Below are 16,623 nucleotides of genomic sequence, written 5' to 3'. Positions count from 1 at the left end.
TGCCCCATTCACGCTTCATGGATAAGAATGGTATTGAGAAATGCAGCAGGCACCAGAAAGCCAGCTTGGGTAAAGACAGTCACTTGCTGAAGCCCCAGGCATCCTGGGTCACCTGGGTCATCCCCAGTGTGGAGATGAGAGGAGGTCATCTGACTGAGTAGCTTTCTATCAATAAGAGTTCTACTCTGGAATTGGAGCACTACCTCTGCAACTGTGTGGTCCATAGACTCATAATGTCACGTTACCCTGGAGCTTGCTGGAAATGCAGAGTTGGCCAGATGCAGTAACTCCTTTCTGTGATCCCAGGATCCAGAAGGCTGCAGCAGGTGGGTTACAAGTTCCAGGCCAGCGTGGTCAATATAGAAGACTTCCAGAGACAGACAGAGAGAGAATAGTGTGGAGCTTTCTTGAGTCAGAATCTATCTCACTATACAGCTCTGGCTAACCTCATCTCATGACAATCCTGCTGCTGCAGCCTTCTGAGTGCTGGGATTACAGATATGCAACACTATGTCTGACTTCAAAAATAACTTTTGCAAGGGCTGGTCATAGCTCAGTAGCTAGAATATCTATCTAGTATATACAGTGCCCTGAGTTCAGCACCATAAAAAAAGACAGGAACCATCAACTCTGAGACCCCAGCTTGGATCTTCTGAATCTAACTCTGCATCTTAACCAGGTCACTGTGAATTCACACACATCAGTGTCCGAGAGGCCCCAGACATAGATCTCAGTGGAGCTTCAACCCTGAGGAAAGCCCACATTTTGGCCCAGAAGGCTCAATGAGTAAAGGCAACCGAATGACCTCAGTTTGATCTCCAGGAGCCACACGGGTGATGCAAAGAACTGACTCCCCCTCTGCCCAGGTGCCATGGGACAGCTCACACATGCACATGTACGTCTGTGTATGCACACACACAGTCATTGTTTAAAAAAAAAGAAAAAGAAGTCCACATTGCCAAATGCCTGGGTCAAATTGGTTGGCGTTTGGGAAATAAGCAGGATTCAAGAGGCTCGCCCCTCTTACTGATGACTGGCACCCACCCTCGTTGCCTCCGACGCCCACATCTGTTCCACGAACCCTTGCATCCTTCGAGCTTGCTGGATTTCCCATGTCTTGCTACATCTCTGCAGACACTGACATTCACCACAGTTTTCTTCTTCGGACCATTCTGTTCCCAGCAGTTTTATCCCGTGTGTGTGTGTGTGTGTGTGTGTGTGTGTGTGTGTGTGTGTGTGTGTGTGTGTGTGTGCCTTCTAGTTTGCCCAGTTTTCTCTCTGTGTGTCTCCTGCTTACCCACTACCTACCTTTACTGATCAAAGTAACCCCCTGACCCTGCAAGATGGAGCAGTACTCCCCAATGCCCCTCACCCCTCCACCCCATCTCCAAATCCACGCCTGAGTCATGTCTGTCTGTTGCTAACCTGGAGTGTTCTTTTCCCACACTAGGTCAGGGAAGAATGCCGGCTCCTGAACGCCCCACCTGTTCCACCCCGAAGCTCAAAGCCTTTATCCACAAGTCCCTCCATCCCTCCTCGCACAGTCAAGCCCGTTCGGCCACAGACTCGATCTCCCAGCCCCACCCTGTCCTACTATTCTTCAGGGCTGCATAACATGTAAGTGTTCCCATCAGGACTCACAGCAAGCCCTCTCCTCACCAGCCAGCTCAAGGGCCTTGAGAATATCACCTAGCATCAGGTGGGGGAGGAAAAGGTGTTTGCCTTCTTAAACTAAGGGTATAGGAAGAGCATAGCTGGACCCCTGCTGGGTTTGACCCTGAATGGAAGAGCCAGCATCATGATAAGAGAAGACACCACAAGGGTCTGTGAGAAGCCAGGCCCCTCCTCTTAGAAGCCATGTGTGGGCGTCTGCGGTGTCTCAGAAGCCAGACCTGGTTCTTTTCATCTTGACTTTGATCCAGGCAGACAGCACCTTCTGCCCGGACCTCTCCCCTCGGCCTTGTGCTCTGAGCCGGAGTGCGGCAGGAATCCCTTCTTGGCTGTGGCTGCAAAGCCGCTCCTGTCTGGGTCCCTCCGGAGTGCTGAGCTCCTCCTAGACACAGCCTCTTCACTGCCACAAATGGCGGTTGTTTTCTAAAGAGCTCTCTGTGCTCTCACGTTATAATACGTCTGTCTCTAAGTAACTTTCAACTGTAGTTCGTCCAGAGAAACGCTTCCCTTAGAAAACTTTTAAGTTCTCCTGCAAAACAAAATGCCCATTTCCTCTGCGGCTCCTCAGACATGGCCGCCGCCTGCCCACCTGCCCACCCACCTTTCAGCATCGTCTGGTTCTGCTGTCAGGGTTGGGGTGTGAAAACACGGCCCCAGCCTGTGCCCTTGAAGGTGAAAGTCTTTGCAGGCCTGTTCTTTCGTTTCGTTGGTTTTTGTCCTCTGGACGTTAAATCCCCACTCAGACACTGGGGAGAACTCAGAGGTATGGACAGTGGTGATGTGGTCACAATCACCGTCCCTTGCATGCTTGTATGATACACTTGCCGCCACTTAGTCCCTCTCCCTGCAGGCTTTGCTCTTCCGTGTTGGACCAATGTGAAGCACCTACCAACAGTACTTTCTTATTCGCTAAAATATGCATATTTATGTATGTGCATATATTATATTTTACCTCTGCTCCATTTTAAATCATTCTGTATGTCCACAAGTACACAGATTCTTTTAAAGGAAAAAAAAAGTCATCAGGTAATTTGTTGAACTTAAGATTATATATTTACTATATATATATATATATAATTATGTATATTCCTTCTGCCCTTTCACCTTAGAGTTAACATCTGTGAATAATGATAAAGAAAGGCTTGGGGTTTGGCTGTTTTTTTAGACAGGGTCTTGCTCTGTAGACCAGGCTGGCCACCTATATCTATCTCCCAAGGGCTAGGGTTAAATTATTTTTTACTAATTTCCTTTTCTGTGTTTGCTTTCTAACCAGCATCACAAAAAGTGACACGAGTCCTCCTAACAGTGCTCCCGTGTCCTGCTACCCTTGCAACCGAGTGAAAAGTGACTCTGCGGACCCCAAGTCCCCATTTGGAAGTCCCTCTGCCGAAGCGCTGGCCTCTCGACTCTCGTGGCCCAACCATTACTCGGGAGCATCAGAGAGCCAGACCCGGAGTGACTTTCTGCTCGATGCCAGCAGGAGTTACAGCTACCCCAGACAGAAGCCACCTGGCACACCAAAGAGAAACTGCCCGGCCCCTTTTGATTTTGATGGCTGCGAGCTCTTAGGCAGCCCGCCCAGCGCAGCCTCTGCAGAATTCAGCAGCAGTGGCGTCTCCAGTTGCCCCAAGTCCGCCAGCTACTCTCTGGAGAACTCCGAGGACAGCTCCCTTGCAGCTGGCATGACCAAGCAGAGCATCTCTTGCCCTGCCTTACCCCCAAGGGCCCCAAAGCCAGTGGAACAGAAAACCACCCCTGAAACATCTCCTTTGCCTCTGAAAATCGATGGTGCTGAGGAGGACCCCACAGCCGGGTCGCTGGACCTCTCCGAGGACCAGTATTTTGTGAGAAAGGGCATGCAGGACATCTTCTCCGTCTCTTACCCTTTCTCCTCTCCACTCCACCTCCAGCTGGCCCCCAGATCTTGTGGGGACGGTTCCCCATGGCAGCCACCTGCCGACCTATCAGGACTCTCTATAGAGGAAGTGTCCAAGTCTTTACGGTTCATCGGTTTGTCTGAAGACGTCATAGCCTTCTTTGTCACTGAAAAGATCGATGGGAATTTGCTTGTTCAGTTAACGGAAGAAATCCTCTCAGAGGATTTCAAACTAAGCAAACTGCAGGTGAAGAAAATAATGCAGTTTATTAATGGTTGGAGGCCCAAGATATAGCCAGAAGGCCGTGGCCAGCATGAGACAGAGCTGAGAAACTGTGCTACAAGGGTGGGCTGGGACACAAACCCATGTTTTTGCACTAAAAAAAAGACAAAAAACAAAAACCCTTCTCTGTAAATAGAGACAGAGAGCGTCTTACTATGCAGATCCCGTTTCTGAATGGTGAACAGGCTATTTTGTACATCAATAAAGACGCTGTACAGAACACTTAGAGGTGTGCCTTGTACGTCACTCAACGTTCAACAGCTGCTAAAAGAACTAGAGGCATGTTCAGAGAACTCGTTTTTACCCCAGTAGGTTTCCAAGAAGGCCTGGTATTTATTACAAAACAGCCAAAGCTGAAAGACGTAAACACTTGTGAGCAGTCCCTGCCCCGGGGAGTCGGCGTCCGGCAGTTAATTGTACTCTGTGGCTTGCTTCGCTTCATGCCAATTGTTTAACTCTTGTGCCTGACAATGTCCGTGGTGTGACATGACACTTTAATGTTATATGCTTGGGGGAGATCTTTTTATCAAAAGGCATTTTCCAAAAGTCCTGTTTAGATGGCGGATGCCTGGCATCCTTAGAAATGACACAAATCATGACTGCTACATTTGGTCTGTAACTGCTGCTAGTTTTATTGAGCAGAGGGAGGGGGAAAAAAGGTATGTATGTGTGTGTACCCAGCACACACAGATATGTTTAAATGTAATTCTGTTTACTTTCTAATATCCATTGGGGTTTAGGGCCCTTTGACTGAGTTTTCTCGAGAACAGTTCACAGAGTAATTCCAGAGCCTCAGAACCTTTGGAACTCGGCCTCATAGACCCCACCCCTGAAAACTCAGAAGCAATCAGTCAAGAGTCTGTTGAAGAATTTAATGTTTCAACCCCACCCATGTGAGGGCTGACTCCTGCATGTCCATGCTGACACTGGGGGAAATGATGGCTACTCTGATTCCTGTGTACCCATGCTGACACCGTGTCCCAGTGAGAGATCTGAAAAACATTTCTCCATACATTCGAGTTCTTCTCACCACGCCTCTTGCGTCAGGAAAGCTCATGACTCAGACAGACCACCTGTCTGTTACATATGCCACATCTCTGCACTGATTCCTAAAATGTCCATAAGAGTATGTGCTTATACCTCTAAAATAAGAAGAAGAAGAATAGTAACAACAATTATTACTGTTATTCTGAGAATTCCAGAACGTGTCTAAGAATTTTGCTAAATGAGATTAAATGCTCCAAAATATAGCATCGTGCCCTGACTCTTGACTCTTTGAAGGCATATAACCTCAAAGAGTCTCTGGTTTTCTTCTGAGCAACAATGTATCCTCCAAACAGTCCCTGAGTCTGTCCCCAGATTCTAACTTGGCAGACATCCTGTTAGCAAGATGCACACCTGAGCCTCTCGGGAGAGGTTGTCTGGCCACCAGGAGGCAGTGTATCCTGAAGGATTGACCATATTGTGTCACGCCTTCCTGTTCACAGAAAGGAAATAACTGTTAAAGGTTAGAGCTGACAGCCAGGGCTTGCAGTCCCGTGAAGTGTAACCCCATTTCTTTCCATTAGAAAGCAACCTAATTCCATCTTGTGATTTACAGCTGAGATGAATTGATGCCTAGTCTAGTATCGCATCTCTGACCTCGTTAGAAGAAGAAAAAGCATTTATCCCTTCCTAACATGCATCCTAGATGTAAATACTGCTTGTAAGTCAAAAGAATCCTCTCTAAAACAGGCAGCTGGGGTGTTCAGAAGTCAGCCTTGAGTCTGTGACATTCCCTACTGCTCGCTCACAACCAAGACTCGCGGAGAGTCTGTCTCAGAGGCAGGCCTCTTGGAGAGGAACTAACTCCTTAGAAAGTTAACCTAGCCTGAGAGCATTAACCCCCTGGAGAATAAAGACAGACAGCCTGCAAGAGACACTGCAGGTCATCCATCCTTCAGCGCCAGTGCTGACCGTGATCCTCAGACTCAGCTGCAAGCCTCGGGATTGGCTTGCGTTCACCGTGAAGGCTGCTCTACAAGACAACCACCTTCGTCCATCTTCTGCAAGAACCTTAAGCGAAATCAGATCGTCCATCCACTTTTAGTTCCTTTGCTTTGGCCCTGGCATCCTCAGGCCAAGTCAGTATTGATTGGGATCCTGGGGCCTCCCTGAGAGCAAAGATAGGCCCCGGAGTCATGCATTCATTGGACATTCACTGTGTATATTCTGTGTGTCAGACCCAAGGCTGAGGACAGGCCTCACCCCTGTCCACTTAGTCACAGTTGCTAGCACTGTGTGTGTGCATGAGAGACTCTGGAATTCTCCTGGAAAGTGGATTTATGAAGAGTAATATCCCATCTTTAAGGAGTCCACAGATGGAAGCAATGACAGCCTCCCCTAAACATGCAGTAAACACCCCAAGATGCTAACACTTGGAATGCGTTCAAGGGAAAATGCATCTGTCTTTCAGTGTCTCCTGTTTTCTTATACTGACTTGGAATTTTTAATGATAATCAGTACTGGCATTTCTGAAAGCCACAAATAAGTATAATTGCCACTTCTGAGCTGAGCACCTGTCTGTGGAGGATGCTGGCTAGAGGAGGAATTTGTAAACCAGCAGAAAGAAAGAGCAGAAGGTAGCAACAGCCCTCGCCTTCCACAGTGGAGCCTCTTCCAACCAGTCAGGTCAAAACAATACCTCCTTTTGTGACAGACCCTCTACAGCCCAGTGAGTGGCTGTGGGACTTGTGGAGAAATGCTGTCTACACAGGATCTTTGGGGGATCCATAAACTCACGCCTAAAATCTTCCTGCCCACCCCCCCCGTCAGGAAAGAGCATCAGCAATAAACCAAGCCAAGCAGCTGAAATGTAAAATACGAAGTCAATTCAGAGAGAAAACTCAAGCATTCACCCACCAATTCTGTCCACAATCTCCTAACCGCCTGCACTCTCTGTCTTTAAGTTGAACTGCTCAAGTTTATGAACTGTGAAATGTCCGTGTACACTCTCTCCCAGCCCACACATACCATCCAAATTTATGAAGTTGTACCAAACTGCCCATTCAGCTAAATTGCAGTGTTTATTCTTATCTTGCAGAAATGCCACAACCTTATGGGAAATGTGACAGTCCATTCCAGCTGATCAGATACATACATAAGCAACCTGCAGTCACGAGCCGCCTGCATAGCCTCCATGTGCCTCCTTGAGAAGTTCAGCGGGTGGGCGTGGATGGATGGAGAGCCCTTCATTTTCCAAGTGCTTTCCTCGTGCCTAGCATCCAGAGGTGGATACCCTGAGTAGCAAACTGGGAAACAGTATTTCTCCAAAGAACCCAGCCAGTCTGAGTTGCAGTCTACCAAAAACTTAAATCTGTTGGACACGTGAGGCTTTCGGAAACATGTCCATCACATCAATTTCCATTGCTGTCTCTGGAAATCTGAAGCTGCTAAGAATCAAGTCCAGAGGGAAAATGGGGGAAACGGGATTTTTATTATACTGTGGGTTTGTAATATAGGATTCTTGAGGCCATATCATGTTGTCACTTTTTTGAGTTTTCAAGATTTGTTTTGCAATTTGCTTCATTGTGATAATGAGAAATGAGTAAACATGTGTTTCAAGCTAGGTGCAAACCTCGTCTGGAGTTGTGCTCCTCTGTCCAGCTTGGAAGCTATGTGTTTTGTAACAGAGCTTAGCAGTGATGAGGTCCCCTGGTTTCCAGTCTCCTGTAGGAGAGGTCTAGATAATCCCCTAGCCATAAACCGGCCCTTCTGTCTTCATATTATGTTCCATTTGGAATATTGTTTCAGCTAAGACTCAGACAAAACTGAAACTCAAGAACCTGGGGGGGGGTTCCTTCACCTAAATGGAAATTGTATTTTCTAAGTCTTTTGGAAGTGTCTGTACAGTTTTCTTGGCTGGGGAAACAGTGGGCTGCTAACCACATATCAGCAGTTAGTTGCTATCCGGATCATTATCTAGTGGGCCCAATGTGTACCTCAAGATAAACACAGTATGTTACGTCTAAAGAAATCCATTGTCTGTTGATTTAAATGGTTCTGAAATGTCTATAAATAAAGAAATTTTCAAGGTTGTTCTCCCAGTTTTTCCTGAGTGAGTCAGACCTAGTACTGACTTTTCAAAGGCCTCGTTCTCCAGCCCCTCAGGCAAACGGATGCCTAATACTGCAAACCCCATTTAGAATTGAGAGATGTAAGACAAAACCTGCAGTCATAGAATCTGGTAACCAGGCAACCACCCCATGACATTCAAAGAGGACCCCGGACCTGTGTGGCCAAAAGGAGACGACGAGTGCAGATGTCTTTAATTTGAAGAGAAAGTATGCCTGAGCCAATGAGAAGGGAGCAAACTCCTGTCTCTGGCGTCCGTGTTATTCAACTGATAAAGTGAGGACCCAGAGAAGTGCTCCCGGGTGCTGGAGAAGAGCAGGCATGTTCACCCTGCTGTGTCAGTAAGCTTCACCGACAGGCTGGAGGATGGCAGAGTTTAGGTGGAGTTTTTGTTGTCCTCAACTTAGGAAATCATTTCCAGCATCTTATTTCTCAATCGGAGGAGCCCCAGAGTCATTCATGCCACCATTTCCTAAGCCTTTAGTCCCACTCTCCCGATCCCAGAGACAAGTGTCTGCTCCCCTGCATTGCAGAAGAACCAGACGCATGACTGCAATTTCGAAAGCCCTTAAGTCAGGGTCCTAAGAATGCCTGCCTCAGGAATACTAGGACACTGCGCACACTGGATATTGCTTAGAAATTTGAAACTAGAAATAAGTTGTTAGGGTCACATGTCCTTTTGATTGTTGTGTAATGGGTGAAAACACGTTATCTACTGAAAATATTCAGCGCAGGATACAGCCTCCTTTTGCCCAGTTAGCTTCAACTTATAAAGCCTGCTCACCTCAGCCCCTTCTTGCTTAGATAATTCATCCATCTGCTTTGGGAATTACTAAGGCAGCATCTCCAGGGTTTGTGAGTTCTGCTCTTTGGGATGAGAGTGCAGCCTGTATGTATCCACCCCTTGCGAGCTGCCTGGCCCTTGGCCTCCAGAGTCTTCAAAGTCAGGATACTTGAGCAGATGTGGAATGGCAGGGTAAGGACCCTGTCCTGACATTCCTGTGGTGGCCGTTTCCTGTGACATGAATAACAGGATGAAGTTGAGTCAAATGAGGTGCAGGGGATGCGACTTGGTGGGAGAGCACTATTTCAGCATGTGTGAGGTCCCCAGTTCGATCTTCAGCACCCAAAATCCAAGGCCAATGACATCATTGGCGCTCACGCTGTAAAACGGAAGAGTGGTCTATTAAGAGTGAGACATAAACCTGTTTGGTGACCCCAGGTTGAGTTTGTGTCATGACCGCTGAGAGAATTTCTTACATTTTTCTACAACTTGGGCCAGTGACTTCCCCTTAGTGATGGATGGATGGATGTAAAAATGAACCAAGAGCGGTGTGTGCCTCAGGTGGCCACAAATATCAGCTCCAAGAGGTACAGGCCATTGAAAGACAGTACGTGTGGTAGCGTTTAAGCTACAGGTGTGCTCAGGCCAGAGGCAGTGGGGGAAGACAACAGGTCTGTGTCCTCCAAGATGCCATGACCCAGGAGACACGGCACAGCAGAGCTTTAAAATGGGACTTTGGAAGGCCACTCTCTAAACGTCGTAAAAATAAAACTTGCTCCATATCAATCCCTCCAGAGCACACGTGGGCTGTAATAAAATGAAGGATAGAATTAGAACTTGGCCTTCCATCTTGTACTCATCACAGCTGTCTCCCAGTTTCCCCTGCTGTTACCTTCCGTGAGTGACAGACGGCTTTGTGATGGATGTAGGGCAAGCCCGACACCAGTCCTTAGGCTGGAAATCAACAGCACACGATCCTCAACCGGTCCTCGCTAGTGATGCTGGCTAGAATGGAGGAAATTGCCAACTGGGTTTGATGGTGCACACCTGTAATCCCAGCACTTGAGAGGCTGAGGCAGGAGAATTTCTGTGAGTTCAATGCCAGCCTGTACCGCACACCAAGATGCTTGGTCCAAAAAGAAAAGAAAGGGAAAGGGAAACTCCTGCTTATAAAACAGAAGCTCTGGGCTGAAGAGGTGTTTGAGCGAATAAGAATGCTTGCTACTGTTCAAGAAAACCTGAGTTCAGTGCCCAGTGCCCACGCTGGGCAGCTCGCACCACCTGTAACAGCTCCAGGACACTCAACACCCTCCGGGCTTCCACAGTAGACACATGCACACAAGTCAAAATCCGTTTTTTCTCTAAAGAGGCTCTGAGCACATCTTCTCCTTCATCCAAAGTGATGGCTCAGTGGAGATATTAAATAAGACAGATGAAATATTAAAATGTAAACAATTTTCAGATAACCTGTACACACACTTCATCTGACTGTCTACTGGAAAGAGCTTATGGAGAGATAAACTGTAATACCGAATATGGCCACTAGGTGGCAGGGTCTTCCACCCTTGACTGCCCCAGGATGGCACCAGCCAGTTCCTGAGGGACTTCAATGACAAGCCAAGGATTTCAAAGCACAAAGCTGATTTGTCATGGGGCCTGCTCCTTCCTGCTCCTGGGATCTGCTGCCCCCTTCTGCCCTCCACTAGCCTGCACTCACGTGTATATACCCACATAATGCAGACAATTAGAAATAAAATAATGAAAAATATAAAGATAATAAAAAAACTAAACAACTCTTACAGAGGTGAGTGACTTCTATAAACCTACCAACCATTTGCTGTTTCGTAGCTTAGATTTCTGTCTTTAGATGGCGTGACTGATGATTCGTGTTTTCGCATAGTCACACTTAACTAGCGTTTTTCGATTGTTGGTGATTTGGGGCTGAGGGTCATGGAAGAATCTGGTTGCTCTGAGAAAGCCACGCTCACACCGTGGGCTCCTGAACTCACGATCCTTTTTCACATCACCCCTATTGCCCTAGTTTGCCTTCTGCTGCTGTGATAAACGCTGACCGAGACCGACTTGGAGAGAAAAGCATTTATTTGGCTTACAGGTGCCAGTCCATCGTGGACACAGCCAAGGCAGGAGTGTGGAGCAGAAACTGAAGACCACGGAGGGATGCTGTTAGCTAGCTTGCCCCACTGTGTTTGTTTGTTTGTTTGTTTGTTTGTTTGTTTGTTTGACAATACAGGGTTTCTCTTTGTAACTATGACTGTCCTGGAACTCACTCTGTAGACCAGGCTGACCTCGAACTCAGAGATCAGCCTGCCTCTGCCTCCCGAGTGCTGGGATTCGAGGCGTGCACCACCACCGCCTGGCAACTCCCTTTCTTATATAGTCACAGTGGGCTGGACCTTCATCAGTTAACAGTTACCACACCCACAGAGACGTGCCCACAGGCAAGCCTGAGGGGGGAAGGTGGCCGTTCTTCAATGAAGCTCCCTCTTCACAGATGTTCCCAGGTTTGTGTCAAGTTGGCAAAAGCTAACTGTGACACCTCAGCACTAGGATCCATTCTGTTCTGTGTTCTGGAATATTACTTTAACCATAGAAAGATGTGTCGCATTTGTCTATGCTGCATTTGTTTAATTCTGTAAAGGTGTGTTGCATTTGTTTCTCTTGCCTGCCTAAGGCACCTGATTGGTCTAATAAAAAGCTGAACTGCCAATAGCTAGGCAGAAGAGGAATAGGCGGGGCTGGCAGGCAGAGAGAATAAGTAGGAGGGGTAGTATTCTGGGCTCAAGAAAGGGAAGAGAAGAAGAGAGAACGAGGGAGAAAAAAAAGGACATACCCAGGACCGGAAGCCAGGAGCCACCAGACAGACAGACATGGAGACAAAGGAAAGTAAGATGTACAGGAAGGAAGGAAGGAAGGAAGGAAGGAAGGAAGGAAGGGAGGGAGGGAGGGAGGGAGGGAGGGAGGCAGGGAGGCAGGGAGGCAGGGAGGGAGGGAGAAAAATCCAGCCCTGGGGCAAAGCATAGATGAAGAGAAACAGGTTGAAATGAATTATAAAAGCTAGTGGGACAATCATAAGGTAAGGATGAGCATTCGTAACTAATAAGAAGTCTCCATGGCATGATTTGGGTGCTGGTTGGTGGCCCAAAGGAAAAGCCTGCTACGCTTCTGTGTGTACGGGACTACAGGACTGCACCAGGCCTCAAGAGGTTTCCTGTTTTCCTTCATCTGAATTTGACAGCACCCAGCCATGTGGTAAATTTTCCTGCTGAAGTAAACAAATTTTTATTCACCACTTACTGTTACAGTGTGTGGTGTAGTGTGTGTGTGTGCATACATTCACTTACTGTTACTATGTATGGTGTGTGTGTGTGCATACATTCACTTACTGTTACTATGTATGGTGTGTGTGTGCGCATACATTCACTTACTCTTATTGTGTGTGGTGTGTGTGTGTGTGCATACATTCACTTACTGTTACTATGTATGGTGTGTGTGTGTGTGTGCATACATTCACTTACTGTTACGGTGTGTGGTGTGTGTGTGTGCATACATTCACTTACTGTTATTGTGTGTGGTGTGTGTGTGCATACATTCACTTACTGTTACGGTGTGTGGTGTAGTGTGTGCATACATTCACTTACTGTTACGGTGTGTGGTGTGTGTGTGCGCATACATTCACTTACTCTTATTGTGTGTGGTGTGTGTGTGTGCATACATTCACTTACTGTTACGGTGTGTGATGTGTGTGTGTGTGTGTGCATACATTCACTTACTGTTACAGTGTGTGGTGTGTGTGTGCGCATACATTCACTTACTGTTACGGTGTGTGGTGTGTGTGTGTGTGCATACATTCACTTACTGTTATTGTGTGTGGTATGTGTGTGTGCATACATTCACTTACTCTTATTGTGTGTGATGTGTGTGTGCATACATTCACTTACTGTTATTTTGTGTGGTATGTGTGTGCATACATTCACTTACTGTTATTGTGTGTGGTATGTGTGTGTGCATACATTCACTTACTCTTATTGTGTGTGATGTGTGTGTGCATACATTCACTTACTGTTATTTTGTGTGGTATGTGTGTGTGCATACATTCACTTACTGTTATTGTGTGTGGTATGTGTGTGTGCATACATTCACTTACTCTTATTGTGTGTGATGTGTGTGTGCATACATTCACTTACTGTTATTTTGTGTGGTATGTGTGTGTGCATACATTCACTTACTGTTATTGTGTGTGGTGTGTGTGTGTGCATACATTCACTTACTGTTACAGTGTGTAGTGTAGTGTGTGTGCACATACCTTCTCCATGAGTCTTGGGACAGATCAACTTGAGGCAGGAGTACCTTGGCAGCCTTTGTCTGAAGTCTGAGTCCCAGAAGGGCTTTCATTCTCACACCTTGAGATCTCTTGCCATACTTGGCCTTCGGGGCAGCAGGTTCCATCCCTACAGTGGAGAGCCCTCAGCCCGGCCCTCTGCTCCTCACTGCTCACGCGGTTTTATAGTATGGAAGTTGGTAGCACGGTGTTTATATGTCCACCTGGCCCAGCACAGAGACAAACCATGGAGCTCATCTCCTGCCATTCTTAGTCCCAGAGACTTCTTTCCAATTCCTCCTTTTCCTTCAGTGAGAACAGCATTTGAGCTCTTGTCCCGGTGATTGGGTCTGAATATTCCCCTGGGAAATGTTCAGAAGTAAGATGCCCTTGTATTCTCATCCTGGGGGATGGGAAGATGCAGATGACATCAGTTCTGCATGAAGAAAGGCAGTCTCCTGAGATATCACTGTGGTGGCCACACGTGAAGAACCGAGATCCACCTGCCACTCAGTTCAACGAATTTCTCCTTCACAGATGAGAGGCAGGAAAATGAAGTGCTTCCCGCTATTCCGTTAGCTCTCAGAACTATCCCCGGACATGCGCTATGAGTAGCCCTGGCAGCTTCTTTGACGGGCATGCATTATTTATCTATTGCCTCAGCATGTTGCCAATACTCAGCACGTTTAGAGACCCCCATCTTCCATTCCACAGGCATGACTGTAACTCTCCGTCAGGGAGGTAAACTGATCAGGTTGTCCGTTTGTCCGTTTGTTTCTGTGACAAATACCTGAAAAGTCCTTTAAAAGGAGGCAGGAGAGACTTCATCTCCATTTCAGATGATCCCTCACCATACTGCCCTCCCCGAGGACCAAAGCTCGGTTTCCAGGATGCACACCAGGCTGTAACTGGTTGTTTTATACTTTGCTCTTTGGGTGGGGGAGGCGCCACTCAGCTCTTTTCTTATAAATGCCCAGCCTTGGCTCGGTTTGTTTCCAGCCAGCTATTCTTAAATCGTCCCTCCTATCTTTTGCCTCTGGGCTTTTATCTTTCTCTGTTTCTGTGTATCTCGTCTTTCCTTCTTATTCCGTGTCTAGCTGTATGGCTGGGTGCCTGGCCTCTGATAGCCCTCTCCTTCTTTTCTCCTCATCTCTTCCTCCCAGATTTCTTATCCTATTTATTCTCTCTGCCTGCCAGCCCTACCTATCCTTTCTCCTGCCTTGCTATTGGTCATTCAGCTTTTTGTTAGACCAATCAGGTGTTTTAGACAGGCAAAGTAACACAGCTTCACAGAGTTAAACAAATGCAACATAAAAGAACACAGCACATCTTTGCATCATTAAACAATATTCCACAGCATATACAAATGTAACTCATCTTTAACTAATATTTTACAGTACCATGCTGCTGACAACTGCATGTAGTTCCAACTCCAGAAGATCCATTGATCTAGATTTCACTAACACCTGTACTCACATGCATAATTCCCCCACCCCTCACACACAATTGAAAATAAAATCTTTTATTTTCATAAGAAAAAAGACACCTTGGAGAGTTAACTAGCCTCATTCTCCATGAGAAGACATGATAAGAAGGCAACATCTGTAAGAACACAGGCCCTCACACACATCTAGTCTTCAGTAAGTGGATTCCCAACGTCCAAGACATAAAGAATCCAGTCTACGGAATTTTGTTACAGCTTCCCAAACAGCCTTTCCTTGAGTCAGAATCCCTGTCAAATCCTGACCTCTAAGTACAGGAATGAAATGGGAATCTTATCAACACACCCTCCATAAAGATCTCTCAGGATTGTTCTCTGAGCAGGTTTATGTATCAGGTGGTTTGAACTTTGCTATCATAGTGGGTAGGAAAAGATTTTGAAATGATTCTTTTAGAAGAATAATCAAAGTATCTTCGAGAAGAGAATCATGTTGATTGCTTTATATATGTTCAACATACGGTTCAAGATCTGATCTACAGTAAGTGCCCAGTTACCTGACTAAAATTTGACAATTTTACTATCTTCCTAAAGATTAGTGAAAAGCTTCCAAATGGCACATAACCAACTTCCATGTGTCCGGAGAGCATGAATTTATAACTCCCACCAATCTCTTCAGGAAATTTACATGGGGTTCTGGATTTAAACCCCTGCCCACAATGAGGAGATAATTTGTGACCACAAAGGGCTCCCCAACCACAGCCTCAGTATCCATTACTTTCACACTGCTGAAACACACTGCCAGGAACAACATGAAGGGAGATAGGTTTGTTGGGCTTACAGTTTCAGAAGGTCTCTGTCCATTGTGGTTGAGAAGGCACAGCTGAGCACTTCAGTTCATGGTGGGCCAAGTGTGCGGCAAATACTGCGTGCACACACACGCACACACACACACCTTTCTCTTTTCACCGTGAACAGCATGGAACTCTCACCAGAAATCCTTATGCACACTGAACGTGTGTTTCTCTCATTGTTAATAAAAAGCCGATTGGCAGATGGCTAGGCAGGATTTTGTGGGCAGAGAGAAAACTGGAAAGAAGGGTGGAGTCTGAGGAGTTTCGAGCCAAATGAGGAAGAAGCAACATGGGAAGTTCATCTATGAAGTAGACGAGCCTCAGGGCAGCACATAGATTAATAGAAATGGGTTAATTTCAGTTGTAGGAGCTGGCTGGAAAAAATGTCAGTCAAGCATTCGTAATTAATATTAAGTCTCTGTGTGGTTATTTGGGAGTGACTACTGGGACACAGAGAAACTCTGCCTACAAGAAACCAGGAAGATTATGCAGCCATGGAAACTCTGCCTACAAGATTCTGCAGCCAGGCTCTTGGATACTTCAGTCTGAAAATCATGAACCAAAACTAACTTATTTTTTATATGTTACTCAGCATGAGGTATTGTGTTACAGCAACGAAAACCAGATGAAAACACATACATTCCCACAAGACTGACTCAGAAGCAAATATAACAAAACCGTTTCTTTACCTATAGTGCAAAGGACAGATCATAGAGTTACATGGCCTTCCTCACCATTCTGCCGCACATAAGGGTTGGCAGCATACACTTACTGCCAACCCTTTTTGCCTGTGCTGGGCTATCTGTTGTTTGTGGTTGGTGGGTTGGTTGTTGTTTTGTTTTTGTTTGTTGTTTTTTTTTTTGCCAACTTAACCCAAATTTAGTCATCTGGGAAGAAGAAACCTCAATTGAGGAATTGCCCCCATCAGATTGGCCTGTGGGGATATCTGTGGGGAGAATACCCTTGATTACTGACGTATGTGAAGGGCCCAGACCTCTGTGGATGCCATCCCCAAGCACGTGGTCCCCAGGTGTACAAGGAAGCAGGCTGAGCAAGGCAGCGATCAGCTCCCCATGGTCTCTGCCTCAGTGCCTGCCTCCAGGTTCCTGCTCTGCTTAAGTTCCTGCCTTGACTTCCCTCGATATGGACTGTGACCCAGAGGTGTAAGCCAAATAAACCCTCTCCTCCGCAAGCTGCTTATGGTCAGACTGTGTTACCACAGTAGCAGAAAATAAACTAGGACATCCCTACAACACATGAGTGGA

At 46.5% G+C, this 16,623-nt stretch overlaps 1 protein-coding gene across 4 annotated transcripts in view; it reads left to right on the top strand.

Moving 5' to 3' along the window:
* The window catches only part of Garem1 (GRB2 associated regulator of MAPK1 subtype 1), a 162,800-nt gene extending 154,894 nt beyond the window's left edge, over positions 1-7,906 (top strand). For 3 of the 4 annotated variants that reach the window (XM_005065345.4, XM_040757890.1, XM_040757889.1), the window contains 2 exons: positions 1,451-1,617; positions 2,945-7,906. In XM_005065345.4, coding sequence (XP_005065402.2) covers positions 1,451-1,617; positions 2,945-3,842 — 1,065 coding nt within the window. In that variant the 3' untranslated portion in view covers positions 3,843-7,906. The remainder of the gene's footprint in view (positions 1-1,450; positions 1,618-2,944) is intronic. The other variant, XR_005881702.1, reaches the window with a different exon arrangement.
* The last annotated feature ends 8,717 nt before the right edge of the window (positions 7,907-16,623 follow it).

Source organism: Mesocricetus auratus, unplaced genomic scaffold (genome assembly GCF_017639785.1).
Source record: "Mesocricetus auratus isolate SY011 unplaced genomic scaffold, BCM_Maur_2.0 Super-Scaffold_100015, whole genome shotgun sequence".
Lineage (NCBI taxonomy): Eukaryota > Metazoa > Chordata > Mammalia > Rodentia > Cricetidae > Mesocricetus > Mesocricetus auratus.
Note: the sequence above shows the minus strand (reverse complement) of the source record. Positions and strands in the feature narration are given on the sequence as shown.